At 34.6% G+C, this 21,059-nt stretch overlaps 1 protein-coding gene across 2 annotated transcripts in view; it reads right to left on the bottom strand.

The window, feature by feature from the left end:
- LOC136037782 (laminin subunit beta-1-like) overlaps positions 1-21,059 on the bottom strand; it is a 142,588-nt gene that overhangs the window by 8,109 nt on the left and 113,420 nt on the right. For both annotated transcript variants that reach the window (XM_065720611.1, XM_065720612.1), the window contains exons 20-25: positions 14,027-14,211; positions 8,092-8,327; positions 6,773-6,955; positions 3,187-3,375; positions 1,383-1,546; positions 10-151 (exon numbers count right to left, since the gene is read on the bottom strand). In XM_065720611.1, coding sequence (XP_065576683.1) covers positions 10-151; positions 1,383-1,546; positions 3,187-3,375; positions 6,773-6,955; positions 8,092-8,327; positions 14,027-14,211 — 1,099 coding nt within the window. The remainder of the gene's footprint in view (positions 1-9; positions 152-1,382; positions 1,547-3,186; positions 3,376-6,772; positions 6,956-8,091; positions 8,328-14,026; positions 14,212-21,059) is intronic.

The following is a 21,059-nucleotide window of genomic DNA, read 5'->3' as shown; positions in this document are numbered from 1 at the left end:
TTATATTACCTGTGCCAAATCCTTTTCAACAGCACTAATATCTGCAGAGGCATTATCTATAGCACCACGAGCTTCTTCCTGAGATTTCGTTGCCTCATCAAGTGCCTCCAAGACCTCTTGAACAAGGTTCAATATTTCCTCAGCATCTAATCTATAAATAAAAGAGTATAAAGCGTTTACATACCTGCACAATTTAGCAAATTGATGATCATCATGTACTTTTTTTTATTGACTGATATAACAACCACCACCAAGAGAAGGCACAAGTGTACTTGATAAAAGACAACTGTAACCCTTTGAAACTTCATCAATTATTGAGTCATTTAAAAAAAACAAAATTCTTCCATTATCCCTTTTTCGTAAGGTCTTTGTTTTATTAGTTTATTTATTTAAAAAAAATCTTTGTTCATTCTAAATTTAAATTTTATTTTGAATTTACTCATAAAGCATATGCAAATAATAAGTAGATGTTTTTTTATACTTATTTTTTAAATAAAAAAAAAAAACAATCTCGTTTTCTGGCTCCTGTTATGGCTACATTGAACATTCTTATATCCAACCTTCTTAGTTGTATATTAGTTGGAATGGGGTAAAGCTTTGGAAGTACCTCGTTCGTTTCATCGTATCCCAATATCCTACACCTATTCACATCCAATACCAACAGCGGCACTGAGAAATGGAATATTTTTACATTTGAAAAAGTTGCTTTTTTTTATTTCAACGACTAAAAAATCAGCTATTTTATTTCATAATAGTTTGTCACTATGCATAACAGGAAGAAAAAAAAAGAAGAATTAAAAACAAAAAGAAAGAAAATAAGCGAACAGAATTTAACAAATGAAAATGTAGAGAAGAACAAACGGATATGATATTCAAATAAAGCAGCGGACCAAAAAAGATTAAAAGAATAAAAGTCCAAATATTCTATTTCATAATAGTTTGTCATCATGCATAGCCCGAAGAAAAAAGAAGAAGAATTAAAAACTAAAAGAAAGAAAATAAGCAAAGAGAATTTAATAAATGAAAATGTAGAGAAGAACAAACGGTTATGATATTGAAATAAAGCAGTGGACAAAAAAAAACTTCATATAATTAAAGTCCAAATACTCCAAAGACTCCAAGTCCAGGAGGCTTTATCAACGGGAAAAAATGAATTAAGCTAAATTAAACACAACATAAAAAAACAATTTTTTTTTCTCTATATATTTTCATTCGTTAAATTCTGTGAATTGAAAGGTAGGGTGGTCTAAGAAACTATTAGCGAAGAAACAGAGAGTATTAAAAGAAAATAATTAATTATAAGTAATATTAATAAATTAATAAAATAAATGACATTTATTAAAAAAAGGCAAATAAAAGTACCCAATCTCAAGATTACTTACTTTGCAGTATCGGCACGGGCCTTCAGTGTGTTAGCAGTTTTCAGGTCATCCGAAGTAGCCGCTAAGATATCATCAATATTTGTGAGGGATGTTATGGCGTCATTAATCCTTTCTGATAGCTCAGTAATTTGCTCAGGTTGTAGAGAAATAGCTCTCACCATAACCTGAGAATGAATTATTCAATGAGTGAATTTAAGTGAGCAAATCAGTAAATACATGACTGAGAGAATACAAGTCAAACAACAGAAAGATAAAAACTAGGACAAATTTTCTTGAAAATTTATTCCAATTCATCGTTATTGATTATTTTAATAATTATTAACTAATTATTTTATTATTTTATAAATTTATTAACTGCGCCCTCAACTTTATGTAAGCTCAAGTCCAAGTCTACATAAAAATATAATATATTTATATGCTGGCACTGATGCCACTAATTGTATATTTAGTCTTTTAATTTTATTCGGCTTTTTTTTCTATTTTGATTCAACATTTTTAGTGTTGTTCTTTGTCGTCTTTGTATCCTTTTTACGGTTTTCTTCTTTTTTCTAATCCGTGTTTTTTTTAATTTCTTTTCGCTGTTTTTATTTATTATCATAGGATTAGAACAAGTAACGTCAATTTTTACGTTTGGTACCTTTTAATTCTCTTTTTGTATCTCGTTAGACTCATATGAGTGAAAATAGTACATCAACCTTAGTAGAAGTGTATATAGATGCATCCAATAGCTAGTGAAATATAGTAAAAAGTAAAGTAACACTTAACATAGTGATAATGTGTATCAATTTGACTGAAATTATATATCAATTCTCAATTCTCCTGACCTCAGGTATTTCTTGTTATTTAAGGAGAAGAAGAAGAAAAAGAAAAGCCAGCTGAACAAAACCACACAAGGACATTTTCAAGCCAATGATCAACAATAATGATTTTTTTTTTTGACTGGGAATTATCTACGTTTGACCCTTATCTTTATATTTTTCCCCTTTCCATTTTTTTTCGCAAAATATTATATGGATTTTAACCAGTTGTAGCAGAGTGGGTTGATGCTCTGCTTGGCAATACGGAGCACCAGGGTTCGTTCCCCGCTGCAGCAAGGTTGGGCGACAAGCTTGCTACTTGTCTCTGTAAAAAACACCCAGCAACTGAAACGTCGAGTCGACGCCCTAAGGACCAGCAATGGTACAGGATGATCTTTATCCTAACAAATACAAAGTAGAGACAATAGGGAAAATCTTTTCAAGACAGTGGAAATTAGTTCTGTGGATATTTCGGCCCTATGTCCAAGTGCCGTCTTCAGCACAATACAATATTAAGAGAGAAATTATCTATATATATATAAATGAACTTACATCAAATTGTGAGAATTAAAACTAAATAATTAAAAACAATTTTTAAAACACATTTTTATATGGATTTTGGATTTTTTTTTTTAAACGTTATGGATTCAGCTTAAAGTCCACCGATTGAGTAACTATAAATTAAGGCTTATAAGTCTATAAATTACCTCACTACCAAGCTGTATAATATCTGATACTGAACAAAAATGAACCAGGATGTTTTTAAGCCAATGAAGAACTAAAATAGTTTTTTTCACTGGAAATTATCTTCGTTTGGCCTTTTTCTTAACAACTTTTACCCCTTTAATTTTTTTCCAAAACGTTTTGTAAAACCACTATTATCTCAGAATGTATCGTTGAATAAGTCTATGTATCGATCTATTTAATAGATTTTGATTCTGAGTGACTCATATTGCATACCACCGTTTGAGTAACTATAAATTAAAGCTTATAAGCATATAAATTACCTCATTAGCAAGCTGTCTAATATCTGATACTGATGCCCCATTTTGAGACATAAAATCCTCAATTTGTTTCACCAAATCTTCTAATTGAGACTTTACTGTTTCTGATTGATTTTTCACACCCAAAGCAGATTCGTAGGCCACTGTGGCAACATTCAAAGCCTCAGTGGATTCTTGTTCTGCTTGACGAACCTGAAATTCAAAATTCATTGAAAATATGGAATTATTTTGTGTTAGCATTTCGCTGGTTATTGTAAAATCCCAAAACAAAACTTTAAGCTTTGCTTAAACTTCCAAGAAAAACAAAATAAAGTGTCCACCCCCCCCCCTCTCAACACATCTCAGGTATATTTATACTTGAAAAACACGATTTTCCAATATTTTTCTTTTGGTTGCCTATAAACTATGCAGTTATTAAGGGGGTACCATATTTTGGTCAGTATTGACACGTTGAGTAATGACACGTTGCGCGCTCCGTCTCCAGTTAGATCCGTTCAAAGCTTAATTATCAACCCCCCCCCCCCCTCTTGTCAAGTTCGAATTTTATTTAAAACCTTTCTTACGAACATTTCCCAACTCATTTGAGGAATTTGGATTAGATGGACACCAAAAAGCACAATCTTTGGCAATATATCATCCGTGGCCTAGCCATCTTAATATTTCTTTCATGGAACTTGTAGGCTATAAAGTGAGATAAAAACACATAAAATTTAGAAGATTCTGAATAGGTTAAAAACTAAAACTGAAAGGAGACAACGGACTGTCAGTAGATATAGCCAGCCTGTTTGAGACAGTTTAATATAATAGAGATTTTTTAAGGCTTTAAATATAAGTTTTACAATAAAATCACATCACTTTTTTTGAATTAGTGCAGCCTATTCAGTTTCGGTACTATTCATTTTCATTTTTCTTTTTTGCCTCCCCTCCAAAATATCTAACTGACCACAAATAAAACAGAAGAGAAGTAGATTTAAAAGCCAAAAGAGAGCTAGGGACATTTGCCCTCTAGGTCTTTTTATGCTCCTTCCTCCTAGATTTAAAAAAATATTATTTTTTTTATATGTTATTGAAAAATATCTGTTTTTTGCGCTTCCATCGGTAATAAATTGAAAAAAAATTCTCCCTTCTAGATTTTACAACTATTCATTTTTATGAAATTGATTCAATGAATGACTATTTAAAATTGAAGATGTCTATATTTAATTTTTTTGCTAGTGACTTCTTTTTTCTTTTCCACACCAAAACTAGGTGGGTGCATTTTTTATACACTCATTTTTTACTCACATATTTTCATTCACATATATACACCCATTTTTTATTTACCTATTGGGCAGTTCTTTTTTTTTCCAAAACAACAGGCAAGCAATACGCAGTTAGTTTCAAGAGACATTGGCATGCACGGCCATATTCTAATGACTTCTTATGTGAACTTTTAGTTGTAGAGGTTGTTCATGATATGTATGGGAAGCTGAATACTCAGGCTGAATATTCAGGTTTCTTCCTTCTCATTGTTTATTATTATTCTTTTTTTTTATTCGGCTAACCTTCCAAACATACAATATTTTGTTTCACGGTTAAGCGCTCCGGTTAGCGCTCCAAACTTGAAATCCTGAGGTCAGAGGTTCGAGTCCTGGTGTCCTTGGTTATTTGATTTGGAACTGGGGTCGATGGTGTGACCCTGTAAGCTCAGCCAGAGTCAACCCAGCTCTAAATGAACACCTAGAGAAATCTCGGGGGAAAACACGGGAAGTTTCGGAGGATTACACCAAGCATTGCACTGCACTCCCGGCTGAAGGCATCGAGTCTGTATCTGCGCTACGCAGAACTTAGGTCAGTGTGCGATAGTAGAATGCCGACAAGGTTGACATTGTTTTATGTCCACATAAAGTAAAAGAAATTGAAATAAAACAGAAGAGAAATATAATTAGTAAACAAAACAGATACGAAAAGGAAATATATTAAATTACACTAAATGAGAAAGGAGAGACAAATCGAGCCACTTAGTAGACACTGGCTAGTTTGGGGGAGTCTGCTTTAAATCTACTACTGCTAACAACTCATCACAATACCAAGCCACCTGAGGTAAACACGGCTACGCACGCTCCTCCTCCATCCTAATCTATTCAAAGCCTCCCTTTTTACAACCTCCCAGTAAGTTCCCGTTTCCTTTAAATCTTTTTTATGACGTCCTCCCACCCAAAATGAGGACAGTCTGTTTTCCGTTTAGCCCTAGACGGTCGGCCAAAACGGGCAATCTCCGGCAATCTGTCATCCTTCATCCGCACAACTCGCTCTAGCCATCTCAATCTCTCTTTCATCATAGCCCTAGAAAGCGGAATTGAACCACATTTTTCGTACAACCTACTGCTTGAAATACGGTCAGTCAGCCGGGTACCCGGAACAATCCGTAGGCAATTTCTCTGGAAAACATCTAGTAAATCTTCATCCGCTTTTCGGAGCGCCCATGTTTCAGAGCCCTATTCGACCACTGTCACCACTGCACCTTCTAATATTCTAATCTTTGTTTGCAGATTTATCTTCCTATTCTTCCAAACTATTTTTTAACTGTGAAAAAACACCCTGAGGCTTGGCTATCCTACTTTTAACATCTTCACTGCTCCCACCGTCTTTGCTAATAATAGTACCAAGGTAAGTGAAGCTACCCATATGATCAATCTTTTCGTTACCCAACGTCACCTTTTCATCTCCATTTATTCCTAGCCTTAGTTACTTAGTCTTGTTATAAATTATTATTGATTCCAAATTATATTATTATTTTTCAAACCAATTCTAGCACTCTGAACTAGCAAAATCTCTAAGAATTCATTCATTTTGCTCACACCTTCGTCAAGGAAGTTTAAATCATCAGCGTAATCTAAGTCCAGGGGAGGTTTTCCTCCCCATTTGATTCTGTGGTCTCCCATTGGTTTTCCTGTGCTTCTTAATATAAAGTCCATCAAAATAATCCATATAAAGGGGGATAGAACACAACCTGCTTAACTGCTGAATTATTAAAAAACCAGTTGCTAACCTCATTTCCTACCTTAACCGCAGCAGCGTTATTCTCGTACATAGCATTAATCACTTTCATGTATTCTTCTGGCATATCATACAAGGATAAGACCTTTGCTAAAGCTCTTCTATCAACAAAATCGAACGCTTGCTCATCTATATATATAAAAATAATCTATAAAACTGAGGACCAAAGGTGGTTGACAAATCAGTCACTTCTCAATTATTAACCTAAGAGTGAAAATTTGCTCGAATCATCCTTTACCTTTTCTAAAACTGCACTGTTCTTCTCCTAAAACTTTGTCTACAGCATCTCTCAGTGTAAAAAGTATCATATTACTAAGTAATTTTCTACCTACAGACACCAGACTAATGCCTCGACAATTACCACACTCACTTTGATCACCTTTAAAATCTAAACTTAAGAAAATCAGATAACAACTTTTGAATTACCACAGCTGATATAGATCAGGGATTTTCTTTTTTTTTTCACTTACCTAGATAAGATATTTTAATTTCAAAAAATGACTATCACAAGCCCCAGAGGACCATAATTAAAATAGATTAGACCACTCACACCACGTAGCATTTCCTCAGCTTGTGCTTGCTTCCCTCTTAAAATACCCTCTGCTTCTCTTGCTACGTTAAGAGCATTGTCAGCTTTTGTTACAGCACCATCATCACAAGGTAAAGCCCCACATTTTCCACAGCCTGCACCACCACACTGTGAGTCACACGGATCCCCACGTCCGTCACACACCTATAATGCAAAATTTTGACTATGAATAAATAATTTTTCGAAAAGGCCTTTAACTCATGTAAAAAAGAGTAACAAGTACCAAGGAGTAAATATAGATTTGTGGGAGAGAGGTTAAATTCAATGAACGTGATATATGCCGTTGATAATATGAGCAAAATTTCAACAAATATTAAACAAAACCATGACACATAAACAAAACTATGACGCTTGGGGGTGGCGGTAGGGAGGGCGATCTCTCTACATACGTACCTAACGATTAAAGGATAGTGCGTTTCCTAGGTAACAATAATAATAAAAATTAATTTTTACCCTCTATACTAACATTTGCTGTTAATTAGGAGTAGACAATGAAATAAAGCATAAAATGTAAATATAATAAATGAAAAAAAATTCGCCCATAATTCAAACTATATATTACATAGAAAATAAGTAAATGAAAATTAGTTTGTTAAATAGCAACATTTAAGGGTACAATGAAGAGAAAAGTCAATAACACGCATCTACGCTTTTGGAATACGTCTCTACACTTTCGGATAAGGAACAACATGTTTCTACGCTTTTGGAATTTTACCAATAGCTCATTCATTTTATCTATTATGTCAAACACCTTATATTTATCGACGATACAAGTATTCCTTGCCCAAAGCGGAGGGCCAACAAAAGACTTAGAGTATCTGAAGCTCTGTCTTCGGATTATAAGTTGTTCAGTCTTGTTAACGAACTGCCAAACTGGAGAAGTAGTAAAACATGTTGCGCACAAACTGCATTGCAAAGGCTTCATAAAAAACTCCGATCAAACTCCCCTTCTAGCCTGGCAAGCTTACGACAAAGCCTTTTTTTCTATAAGTCCAGGGAGACCATGCTCCAGAAATTTGATCAATTAGTCAGTGGTCTAAGATCAAGGAGATATAGGGAGAGGGGGGAATAAATTTTTTAAAATTTAGGGCTCAGTTTTTATGAAATTTCTATTATTTCAATGAAATAAACAAAAAGGCAATTTTTCAATGGAAATATAAAAAAAGGTGTTTTTCAAATTCTAGGAGGGGTGCTAATCACGTTTCTGATAATTACTAACACAAGAAGCATACAAATCCTACACTACAGTTGAATCACTAAAAATGAAATGACTTTAGTACCTTATCATTAAGATCTGGTATCTTTTGTTCCATTTCTGTCAACGTTGCTTCTAATTCGCTCAAAGCTTCTCTGTTCCTGTCTTGAGTTTCATTGAACTGCTCTGCAGAACGAGTCAATAACGCTTCAGTTCTTCTTCGCTGCCTTTCTGAGTCCACCACGTGAGACTGACTCATTTCGCAACGATCCTGAGCTTTTTGTGCTCGAAGGCGAGCTTCTCGAATAAGAATTAGGGCGCCTAAAGAAAAAAAGGGATTCAAATACTAGGGATTTCTGATTAGGAAGCAGGGGTACCTGTAGGTTTTTTTTTACATTTTTTATGCATATGTAAACTACTTGAAATAGATCTGACAACAGTAAAAAATAGTAAAAATCCAAAATATAAACAAAAACAAGTGACAATTCCACGTTATCAAACGATCTGTCTTTATGCTAATATCAGTAATTTTAGTCAAAAATTTTAAGGGATTTTAGCACAAATGAACTAGTATAGCATGTACAGGACCGGATTTAAAGCTTTGACGCTCCTAGGCACAAGTGTTTTTGCCGCTCCGTTTTAGCAACATTCTCGGGGAAGTCCCCGAAATTCGAGGATAGTGCAAGCACTGAACAGAACGTAACTGATGAGCCAAGAGTGATCAAAGAGAGAATTGATACCAAACTCTCAGCTGTCATTCTTGGGAGACATCTGACAGTTTATAAGTGGCAATGGAATTCCTGTGATGTTTTAAAATCACTTTTTTGTGAATAGGCTGCACGGCAGCGGAGTGAACCTGGCACTTTGATGATAAATCACATCGGTCCAGTTTTGTTCAGAAAAAAACACTTAGTGATAATTTATTGCCCTCCTAGGCTCGGTCCTAGTGGACTTATTGGTAAATCCAGGCCTGAATATGTACTAGTATGTACAGTATGTAATAGCACTAGTAATAGTATCACAACCGAAAAACTTATTAGAATCGAAGTATAAAAGCAAACCCTTTTACGTAAAATCAGTCCATTTTATGCACTTGTTGTGTCCTAAAGAGCTGTAACAGCCATCCAGACGAAATACAACTTTTTTGGCTTTTCTAAATTGATTTACATGAAATATAGAGTCTAGTAATGTAAGGTCGTTTATTATAACAAAAGAATAAAGCCTTGTCTTAATTAGTACAATAAGGACCTTAAGGTTAATTGGTACGGTAAAGACTATAACCCTGGAAAGCTTTTACACAAATTGGATACCAATTAGAATAAAGTTAATTAATTCTAATTGTATATACAATTGAGTGATATTGTCCCATTCCTTCTTCTTTTCCTTGTTTGGATTGGCAGGGAAATTATGTTGATGATTATTTTATGATGATGATTTTATGATGATTATGATGATTGCAAATTTATATTATTATATGTGATTATATTATTATTATATTATAATTATATTATGATCATAATATGATTATATTATTGTATGTGATTATATGTGATTTATATTATTACTAGCTGTTGGGGTGGCGCTTCGCGCCACCCCAACACCTAGTTGGCGGGGGCACTTCGCGCCCCCAAGCCCCCCTGCGCGCGTAAGTCGTTACGCGCCATATTAGTTACGCGCCATTGTAGTTGTGTCCCTGTGTCCCATCTGTGAATATAGATAAAAGAGAAAAGATTTCTCTTTTCGTTATAGATATATATGTTTTTAACTACGTAAAACTTGCGAATATACAACATTCTTCGATGTCCCATTGTCTGTGCATATAAATAGATTGTCAGGTTTACCGACTCTTGAACATGCAACATAAATTGTCCATGGGAAAAACAATCCGTATTCAGATCTATACCTCATTATTCTAATGATTGCCCTTGAGCTTTGTTGATGGTGATTGCTAATCGAACATTCCCTGTGTCCCGGTCGTCATTTATATTCCCAGTATCCCGGTCGTCATTTGTGTCCCAGTGTCCCAGTCTGTAATTTCTCTTTGAGCGTCCCGTTCGTCATTTATATTCCCTGTGTCCCGGTCGTCATTTGTGTTTTAGTTTTAGTTTTTTTTTAGTTTTTTTTGTAGTTTTTACCTTTTTTTAGTTTTTTTTATTTTTTTTATTTTTTAGTTTTTTTTTACCTTTTCTTGTTTTTTTTTTTGTTTTTTAGCTTTTTTAGTTTTTTTAGTATTTTCTTTTTGTTTTTTTTTGTAGTTTTTACCTTTTTTAGTTTTTTTCTTCTTTTGCATTAATGCTAAAGCAAAGGTTCAAATCTGGAGCCTCTCGGACCTAGAACCTGTTTGTGTCCCAGTGTCCCAGTCTGTAATTTCTCTTTGAGCGTCCCGTTCGTCATTTATATTCCCTGTGTCCCGGTCGTCATTTGTGCCCCGGTGTTCCGGTCTGTAGTTTATCTTTGAGTGTCCCGGTCGTCATTTATATCTCCCGGTCGTTATTTGTGTCCCAGTGTCCCAGTCTGTAATTTCTCTTTGAGTGTCCCGGTCGTCATTTATATTCCCTGTGTGCCGGCTTTTAGTTTTCTTTTTCTCCTTTATTTTTCAGTTATTTTCCTTTTTTTAGTTTTTTTTCTTTTTCAGTTTTTAGTTTTTTTTTCTTTTTCAGTTTTTAGTTTTTTTTTAGTTTTTTTATTAGTTTTTTTATTAGTTTTTTTTAGTTTTTTTTGTAGTTTTTACCTTTTTTAGTTTCTTTTTAGTTTTTTTTCTTTTTTATTTTTTTACCTTTTTTTGTTTTTTTTTTAGTTTTTTAGTATTTTCTTTTTATTTTTTTGTAGTTTTTACCTTTTTTAGTTTTTTTCTTCTTTTGTATTAATGCTAAAGCAAAGGTTCAAACCTGGAGCCTCTCAGACCTAGAACCTGTTTGTGTCCCAGTGTCCCAGTCTGTAATTTCTCTTTGAGCGTCCCGTTCGTCATTTATATTCCCCGTGTCCCGGTCGTCATTTGTGTCCCGGTGTTCGGGTCTGTAGTTTATCTTTGAGTGTCCCGGTCGTCATTTATATCTCCCGGTCGTTATTTGTGTCCCAGTGCCCCAGTCTGTAATTTCTCTTTGAGTGTCCCGGTCGTCATTTATATTCCCTGTGTGCCGGCTTTTAGTTTTCTTTTTCTCCTTTATTTTTCAGTTTTCTTCCTTTTTTTAGTTTTTTTTTCCTTTTTCAGTTTTTAGTTTTTTTCTTTGTTTTTAGTTTTTTACCTTTTTTTAGGTTTTTAGTTTTTTTAGCTTTTTTAGATTTTTTTAGTATTTTCTTTTTAGTTTTTTTGTAGTTTTTACCTTTTTAGTTTTTTCTTCTTTTGTATTAATGCTAAAGCCAAGGTTCAAACCTGGAGCATCTCGGGCCTAGAACCTGAAACATAACGCTTTACCAACTCAGCTACTTCGGCTTGAATACATTCTTTTTCAGCAGCTTCCTCGGGTGTTGCCATTGTAGGTTCTTCAGTCATTTTACAATTAGAAATTTCTCTTTCAACAATCTTCTTACAATTAAAAATTTTTCTTTGAACGATATTCTTAAATACCTGTGTCCTGGTCGTCATTTATATTTCCTGTGTCCCGGTCGTCATTTGTGTCCCGGTATCCCAGTCTGTAATTTCTCTTTGAGTGTCCCGTCGTCATTTATATTCCCTCTGTCCCGGTCGTCATTTGTGTCCCGGTCTGTAATTTCTCTTTGAGTGTTTTTTTCTTTTTAGTTTTTTTTTAGTTTTTTACCTAATTTCTTTTTTCAGTTTTCTTTTTCTTCTTTATTTTTCAGCGTCACTATGAAATACATATCGCCGAACCTTTGTTTTTTTTAACTAAAATCTAGTAGGCATTGATGACCTTATCCAAGTCAAAATCCCAAACCCAATCATCATCGGTATCATTTTCAGTTTTGATATGTTTTGACTCTCGCTGTCCAGGTGGATTTTCATCTAACTGCGCGGTTTTGCGTTCTTTAGCCGCAAGCCTGTTTTCTTGCTGTTCTTGTGATTCCTCGGCACGCTTTCTTTTCTTACTTTCTCTATCAGCCGCAACTTTTTTGGCATAGACTCTTTGAGCAGCTTCCTCGGCTGTTGCCATTGTAGGTTCTTCAGTCATTTTACAATTAAACATTTTTCCGTCCACGATCTTCTCACAATTAAAAATTTGTCTTTGAACGATTTTCTTAAATACTTTTAGCCTTCTTTTTTCACTTTCTCTTTTAGCAGCAAGTCTGGTTTCGCGTTGCTCTTGTGATTCCTCGGCACGCTTTCTTTTCTTACTTTCTCTATCAGCAGCAAGTTTTTTGGCATAGACTCTTTGAGCAGCTTCCTCGGCTGTTGACATTGTAGGTTCTTCACTCATTTTACAATTAAACATTTTTCCATGAACGAATGTCTTAAATACATTTAATGACGTCATCGTCATAATGACGACATGACGACCTGATGACATGACGTCACTCGACACACAGACAACTTATTTATTTATATATATATATATATATATATATATATATATATATATATATATATATATATACATATATATATATATATATATATATATATATATATATATATATATATATATATATATATATATATATATATATATGTTATTTATATATGTGATTATGAATGATAATTATGATGTTTTTATGCTTTCGCATAAAAATCATCATCAGGCCTGCTGAGTTCGAACACTAGACCGTGTATTACCAAGCTGAGATTAAACCCACTGCACCACTACAAGACTGTTCTCATTCTATTTCTGTTTGTTTTTAATTTGAAATTTAGTCCAGTTCTGTGGTGACACAGTGGGTTTGATCTGAGTCTGGTAATAAGGGACACAGGATTAGAACCCAGCTGTAATAAGATACTGCAGTCCGACGCAGGGACCACAGTAGTCAAGAAGAGTCGTTAATCTGAACCATCCATAAATTTTAATCCACTGATTACTTTTTATGGGATAAATATCTTTTTATGAAGTAATTTACGTCCGATTTTTTAGTGACAGTTTCCGCAGTAATTTCTGCCTTTTATGGACAATAATAAGCCGTCAATTTTAAATCAAAAAGTATTTTTTAATTTACTATTTTAGTTTGTTTTCTTTTTGAATGTTTGCTTGTAGGCCTATTATTATTGGCAATCAATAAGAATCATGGCGGATTGTGTTGCGTCTTAATTCATTTATAAGAAAATTAGAAGAGACCATCCCTCCTTCTTTTATCATGGTTACAGTATCCGCCACAACCTAGTAAAAGGCGAACTCTAACCCATAGTAACGAAGAACTTTAAAACAGCCAATTGTAAGATCAGCTTGAGAACTAAATATATGGAATGGCGAAGGGTATTAAAATAAAAACTTTCAGTGCATGTTAAGGGTTATAATGACCTAAATTAAAGGACACTATATGCATTATTTTCAAACCGGCGTGTCAGCAATATCGCAGAAACTGCTAAGGGTATTAAGTGGAAACTATCAGGGTATATATGAATTAAATGAATGACACTATAAGCATACAATGTGTCAAAAGGTCATATCAGCAAACCTAGGAAGTTGCTAAAGGCATTAAACTGATAATTTCAGGGCTAAAGGTATCAAGTTAATTCTTTCAAGGAATGATGAGTTAAATCAAAAGACACTATGCGCATCTGGGTCGTTGAAGGGCCGTGTCTGCAATATTTTAAGGATGGCTTTCTGGGTCGTTGAAGGGCCGTGTCTGCAATATTTTAAGGATGGCTTAGGTCATTAAGTTGAAACTTTCAGGGAAAGTTGACGGGGAGTTACACTAAATCAAAAGATTCTACGTGTAACCAGGTTGGCAAAAAGGCGTATCAACAATATCAATCGAAGGGCTAAGGGAATTATGTTGAAACTTACAGGAAATTTTTAGGAAGATATTGGACTGTTTTCTAGTTATGGGTAAGTTAGGTAAGTCACTTTCAGGTTACCCTCTTTCTAATACCCGTTCAGTTAAAGAAAAATAACGGTTCCATAATAGCATACCTTCCACGTTCGCTTCCTGTAGCTTAGTGGTATTATCCTTGAGTAAATTGGCAGTGGATCTGAGATCAGCGACCTTATTACGAAGGTCTGACAAATCGAATTGAGCAGATAATATTCTTTGTGTAGTACTATCAACGGCAGAGTCCAAATCGTCCATGTCTCCACGCATCGATGAAAGTTGTGTCCTGCAAAATTATTAATTCTCTAAATTAAATTCAGGTTTAATAAATCAAACTGTATCACTTCCGGTCATATTATTCAAATTTCCCTGAATACTCAATAAAAAGGTTAAGCAATTATGAATTATGTCATCAAACACACTTCCGAAGTCATAAAACAAACTCTCTGAATGTTAGACTCGAGGACCAAATAAAACAGGGCTTTAGATGCAAGAAAGATACATTTACAGTTTTCTTAGACATGAAGTCTGCTTTTGACCGAGTTGACCTGCATAAACTTTTAAAGAAAACAGGGGAAATAGGTATACCTGCCAATTGTATAAATTGGATTTCTAGCTTTTTGAGAAATCGCGAGGTTAGGGTAGCTTCTAGTGGGTATAGTACAAATTTTCAGGTTAAACATGATTTGGGTCTATCCAAAGGGGGAGTTTTAACTCCTATTCTGTTTGTAATTTATTGCAGTGACTTGGACATGTCCACTGTCCTTGGCTGCAAAGCTTATATATATGCTGATGACATTGCCCTGGTAACAACTGGGAAAACACCTCTTCTTTTAAAGTCAGTGATGCAAAAAGCATTAAATAATGTTCAACAATGGTGTAGCGAGAATAACATGACATAATCACCTTAGAAAACACTTGGTATGCTTTTCTCAAAAAATAATAATACTGCAGTACCACAAGTAAATGTTGTAAATCAGCCCATTAGGCTGGATGACTCTTTCTGCTACCTAGGCCTAATTTTTATAGTAAAATGACATGGTTGAGACACATTGAGTATTTGTTAGGCAATATTAGGAGTAGATTAAACCTTACAAATGTAATGCACCTAGGGAAAAGGGGTGCTCCTTTTAAGTGTCCTTTAAGTCCTTTAAGCTCCTTTAAGTAAAATTATAAATGCTGTTATTGTTAGTAAGCTTGATTATAGTAGCTTTATATATGGTGATGCTAGTCAGAAGAATCTAAAAGAAATAGATACAGTGTTCCACAGTGTACTTAGGCGATCCATTGGCTGCCTAAATAGTACCCCTAATCCAGGTATGATGATTGAATTGGGGGTGAGCCCGCTTAAGGTACGACGTGACAGGTTACTTGTGAAGTATTTCACTAAAAAAATTACTTCAAATGAGGATATAATCAAGATGGAAATTATAAATATATAATAGTGATGTTACTTTCAACGATAGGAATACTCCAGTCTTTTATAGGTGTAATAACTTGCTTTCAAATGAGTGCCTAAATATAGTACCCATTAATGAGATAGCTTTTGAGAATAATATTGAATAAGCTAAGTGCAATAAAGAATAATGTGTATTTCCCTGTACCTGATCCCTGATCGTGGGGATAATAATAACTTGACTCTCAAACATGACTGGCTAAGACAAACTGACCACCTAAGAGACTATATACAGGTTTTTACTGGTGGCTCCAAGTCAGATAAGGGTGCTGGCTGTGCAGTGGCGGTCCCCAGTATGTCAGTTTCATGTAGTATTAAGTTACCAGGCAGCCTGTCTATTTTTTTAATTGAAATGATTGCTATATATAAGGCATTGGAATTTATTAAGTCATATGGGTATGCCTGGAGTTAGATGACGTGCTCTGACTCAGCATCAGCCCTTAAGTACCTGATGAATGAGCATGAACCTAGTCGTGAATTAGTTTGTAATATCCACCAAATAATTAGGTCTTTAGAGCTTGTGGGAAATAATATATTTGTAGTCTGGGTCCCTGCACATGTGGAAATTGCTAAAAATGAATCTGCTGATATAATGGCAAAGTGGGGTATTTTAAATGGTCAGAGTATAAGTGTAAAACCCACTCAAAATGAATATTTTGCATGTATTTATAAGGTGTTATGTGATAGAAAGACCAATAATTTTATTAGACGTTGCATAAATCCAATTTTAGAACTTTATGACTATAAGGCACCACCTGATGGACTTGTGCACGATATTAGATCTGTTGCTGTTACTGTTTTTAGATTGAGGACAGGTCATGCCAAAACCCGTTCAGTTTTACATAAATGGGGGAGAGTTAGATCGCCCTTCTGTGATATTTGTAATATGATGATGTTAGGCATATTCTCATGAAGTGCACAAACTATGAAGTACAAAGAAATTTGTTTAGAAACCAAATTATAAACTATTTTGGTGCATTTACAATGAGAGTAATCCTAGGTCAGGCTAAGTCCCCTAAATGGATCCATTGAAAGACTACGTTGTTGTTGACTAAGTATATAAAGAGTTGTAATCTGCATAACATTCTCTGATTTTTTTTTTAAATTATAACGTATTGACTTTTATGTTCATTGTATTGACCTTTCTATTTCGTATTTACGTTTAATTTTATAGATGCTTTAATTGTAGTAACTGCATTAACTTCTATTTTTATTGTATTGACCTTTTATCTATTTATTTCTTCTTGTATTTTAGCCTTATTTAAATCTGAGTATGTTTCTTTTCACATATATTTTAAGCAATATTAGCCGAATAGAGGTATGATATTCATACTAGTGCCAGTGATTTAAGCAAGAACACTCTGTACAACGTCTTAATACTCTCCCAAGACATCCTAAGTGTTGACGTGGCCTGTGCCAAAATTTTATTTGTGTGTTTCTCAAAGTGACGTGGCTTCATCAGCCCAGGTTTTAAAAGAGGATCGCACGTATAAGAGCGGTTGATTCGCTCAAACGTCAATTAAACAACAATATATCTCTGAATTAGGTGTTTAACAGCTTCGGAATGATATTCAAGCTAATACTTTTCAAGTTTAAAAATACCGTCGTTATTTTACATGTGGGGAAAATTTTCAAGGGAAATTTTCGATAGACTCCGCGGGGAGGGGAATTTCTCCTATCAAAATTAATTTGATCTGTATATCTCCAACGTAACACCTTAAATTAGGTATTCTTTTCTCAGACCACACTGCCTTTCTATAAAGAACAAATAAATGTTCAAATTGGGATAAATCCATTTATTTAGATAGTAAAAACAGGTACAAAAGTCTAGATATTTCGATCACATATACAGCGACCGTCATTTCTACTGGGGACGGTCTCTATATATGTGATCGAAATATCTAGACTTTCGTACTTGTTTTTACTGTCTAAATAAATAGATTTATCCCCATCTGAACTTTTATTTGTTTGCATATCTCTTTCTGACTCTTTGCATGTACAACTAAAATTAAGTAATTTATACAGATGCAGTGAATAGGACAACTCTATTTAGAATGGGATTAAGTCTATTGTGGAAAGCCTGATAGTTGAAAAAATGGACACTCACAATTTACACCTCCCCCCTACAAAAGCAACAAGAAACCAACGAGATTCCTTTCTTTCATATCTTTGATGGTTCCTTGTCATGCATTAAGTAATTCAAAAGTATTTTAAAATGAAGGTAAGGAGATGTAATGGAACCCAAAACGAGCAGAAATTATCTAGCTAAGGAGTGGGTTTACCGTACCCTAGGTCCCCCATCCTTTGCACTAAAGTACAACTTAGTCTTTCTTGAGGCTTTGGTTAATGTCAATAATAAATTACGCATAAACATTAACCTCAATATCAATATTCAAAAGCTATAAGAAATTTTAATCTGAAAAAATTTAGATATTTACAAAAAGAGTAAACTTTAATTGTATAATTCTAAATTATGCGCATAAAAGACAGCATTAAATAAACTGCAGAATTATAAAAAAGAATTAAAGCGTTTTTGAATATCTTTGTTTAGTTCAACTTCTCCCCTCCAACATACGCTGAAAATTTTAATTTAATACCCTTAGCCGTTACTAAGATATTGCAATTACGCCCTTTCATTATATGGATCCAGATACACATAATGTCTTCTGATTTAGTTGAACATCCCCTATAGTATTTCCTTCTGTTTCACCTTTATACTCTTGGCCGTTTCGGACACACCCAGGATCCAATATTACTTCCTCTCCCAATAATAAATCATCTATATAAAAGTTGCTACTGCATGACTTATAGCCCTTTCCCCAGGGGGTGATGTGGAGTGGTGGGGGTCAAGTCATCCATGGAGGCATAGTTATCGGATCTTTCGACTACTTAGAACAAAATAGCTATTTTGAGCTGATGTATTTGGGAGAAGGACAGCTAAAAAAGGGAATGGGATGGAGGCTGATTACTTTTCAATCCCTTTTTGCTCTCTAACAATGGCTCTAATTTCCAATCGAATGAGCCCCCTGCTAAGTTTCTACAGCAACTTCTCCAAAAAGTGACCTGGTGAAAAAAAGAATTTATATTACGCTGAAGCTATATAGTTCTTTACTTAGGCGGCGTTATTGCGCTGCCTTTGGCTTACGTTCGTTTTTAACTGAGTTTTTTTTTTGCAATTTTGATTAATGCCTTTTATGAAAAATAGCTTTATCCTGTTTAGCTTCTTAGTTTTTAATAGTTTTATTCAGTTCAATCATGCTTTTGGTAAACTTTTTAATTCAGTCTCGTTTAGTTGAAAATCTTTGACTTCCACCAACTTCGGGTCAAATCCTAGCCCTCTGCATTGTAGGTGAGCAGTCTACCAATATGCTTATGATATAATACTAATAAAAAGAAAGTAATTAAAATCGATGATTTAGTTGGTTAAACGTAATTTATTTATTCGCCTTTTTCGCTCATTTTAAGTGTCAAGCTCCCTCTAAGTTTCGCGCAGAAAACTTTACTTTTACAAAAATCTGAATTCCAATTTAAAGTTTAAAAAAATATTCTCATCACAAATGAAGAATCGTAAATGTAATACCGATAAAAACAATATAGATTGGAATTATTTGTTTAATTGATTAATATTAATCGGATGTAATATATTCGTTTTCAAAGTTTTCGCTCGTTCTAAGCTTCAAACTTGCTCTTTGTTTCTTATGGAAACAATTTGCTTCAAAAATTCAAATGAAAAGGTAAAGGAAGGAAGAAAGGGAGGGAGAGAGAGAGAAAACTTATTATATCATTTATCTGACCGTTCAAACGCGTGTACAGCTATTACGTTCTGTGTTTTATGCAAGGTTGCTGGCGAAATATCTTAAAGTGTGAAATATCCAAGTAATCGTCCAGCCAAGATTCAGCCTAATCCACGCGGTCAAAGTGCCAATGGTTGGCCATAATATCAGTATGAGGTGCTTAACTATAAACATTAACGGTGGGTTCGTTCAAAAGTCTTCAGTTTTGATGAAGTCGTGTCAAAACATGACGTGATTTTCTTACAAGAGTATGTCTCAAGTCAGTTAAGCTTCAGTCTTACGGATACCACAGATAAGTTAGCTTGCTACACAACACGTGCTAAGCAAAAAAGCGCTGGTGGTAGACCGTCGGGAGGTTTTATGACTTACGTTAATTCCATTTTATGTTTGGTTCTTGTAGATCCCATTGATTACTTTCCTGCTATTAAGGTTGATAATGTGTTTATCTGTAACGATTATTTGCTGACTAATTACCATAATAATACGTCTGAGCCTTTTTGCTCTTACCTCCGATTAGTTAGGCAGAAGCATTTTAAGTATTATTTCTAGTAATTCTGCATGTCTAATAGTTGAGATTTGTAACCTAACTAAACTGTAACCTAACTGCTCTATCTTCCCGCTCTTCTCTGGTTGGTGAAATATTTAATAATCATTTGTATGTTGCTGATAAAGACATAGATCTCACATGCATTCACAATTCCTTGTCCACATCAAACATAAACCATTTTATCGCGTCTCTATCCTTAGATGTATCTCAACCGGAGGTTCTTGGTGATTGCTTAATATCTATTCACCTGCATGTATCGTTTTCTTTCTAACCAAATCAAACTTCACAGATGCCTACTGGTGACCCAAAGATACCAATTTCATCATATATACGTAATTGGGCGTTAGTCAACACAGAACTGTACCGAGATATTGTTTCTACAAATTTCTACAATCCTTCCCAAGATTAAAGTACCATCTGTCCTGCTAATCAGTTACTCACCGCTGCCCACTGAGGAAAAACGTATTCTCCTTGGTATTTATTGTGCAGAGATATGCCACGCTTTACAATATCTAGAATCTCGTGCTGTCCCATTGAAGCGTCGCCATCTAGGAACTGTTCCAAGGTGGCACGAAATTCAAAGTCTCTTTCAATGACATGATTCAGAAAAGTTTTGGCTACGTCTACAGATTGAATTCAACCAACCAAGGCCCGGTCCTGTTAATTTTATCCGCATCGCAACAAAGAAAAAGTATGCCAAGGAACTTCAGAACTACCACAAGCGAATCACAGAACTGTCAGCACAAAAAAAAAAAAAAAAAAAAAAAAAAAAAAAAAAAAAAAAAAAAAAAAAAAAAAAAAATCAAAGATAAACCCTTATTTCTTTCGATCAACACCCCGTCCTAGGATCCCCCACATCTCCCTTTCCGCTGCTGATGGTCTTCTATCTGAGTGGTATTCTTTCTATGAGGTCGAATTCTCTCCACCAGATCCCCAACTTGAACACAAATATTCTGAAGAGCTTGAAAAATTTTTGCATACATTCTCTGGCTCTGATTTAACAGTGTCTGTTACATCTGTGGCTGATGCTCTATGCGCCTTAAGCCAAAAATGTCACGAGATATGGATGGAATTCACGCTCCACATATCAAAAATGGTGTTCCTGCGCTTTAAGAACATCTCACGTTACTTCTTCAGATGATACTTACCCAAGGTTTGGTTCCGTCAACATTCCGTTTGGGAATCAACATTCCGTTGCAAAACCTCCAATCAATGCATATCCTTCAGACCCATGACTGCATCAACCAGTTTATGCAAGCTTTATAAAGATCTTGAGAAAAATGTTCCATACACCTCCACATCAATTTAACTTTCAACATGGCATTGAATGTGCAGAC

This window comes from Artemia franciscana, chromosome 17, assembly GCF_032884065.1.
Source record: "Artemia franciscana chromosome 17, ASM3288406v1, whole genome shotgun sequence".
Classification (NCBI taxonomy): Eukaryota; Metazoa; Arthropoda; class Branchiopoda; order Anostraca; family Artemiidae; genus Artemia; species Artemia franciscana.
The sequence above is the reverse complement of the archived record's forward strand: the minus strand, read 5'-3'. Positions and strand labels throughout refer to the sequence as shown.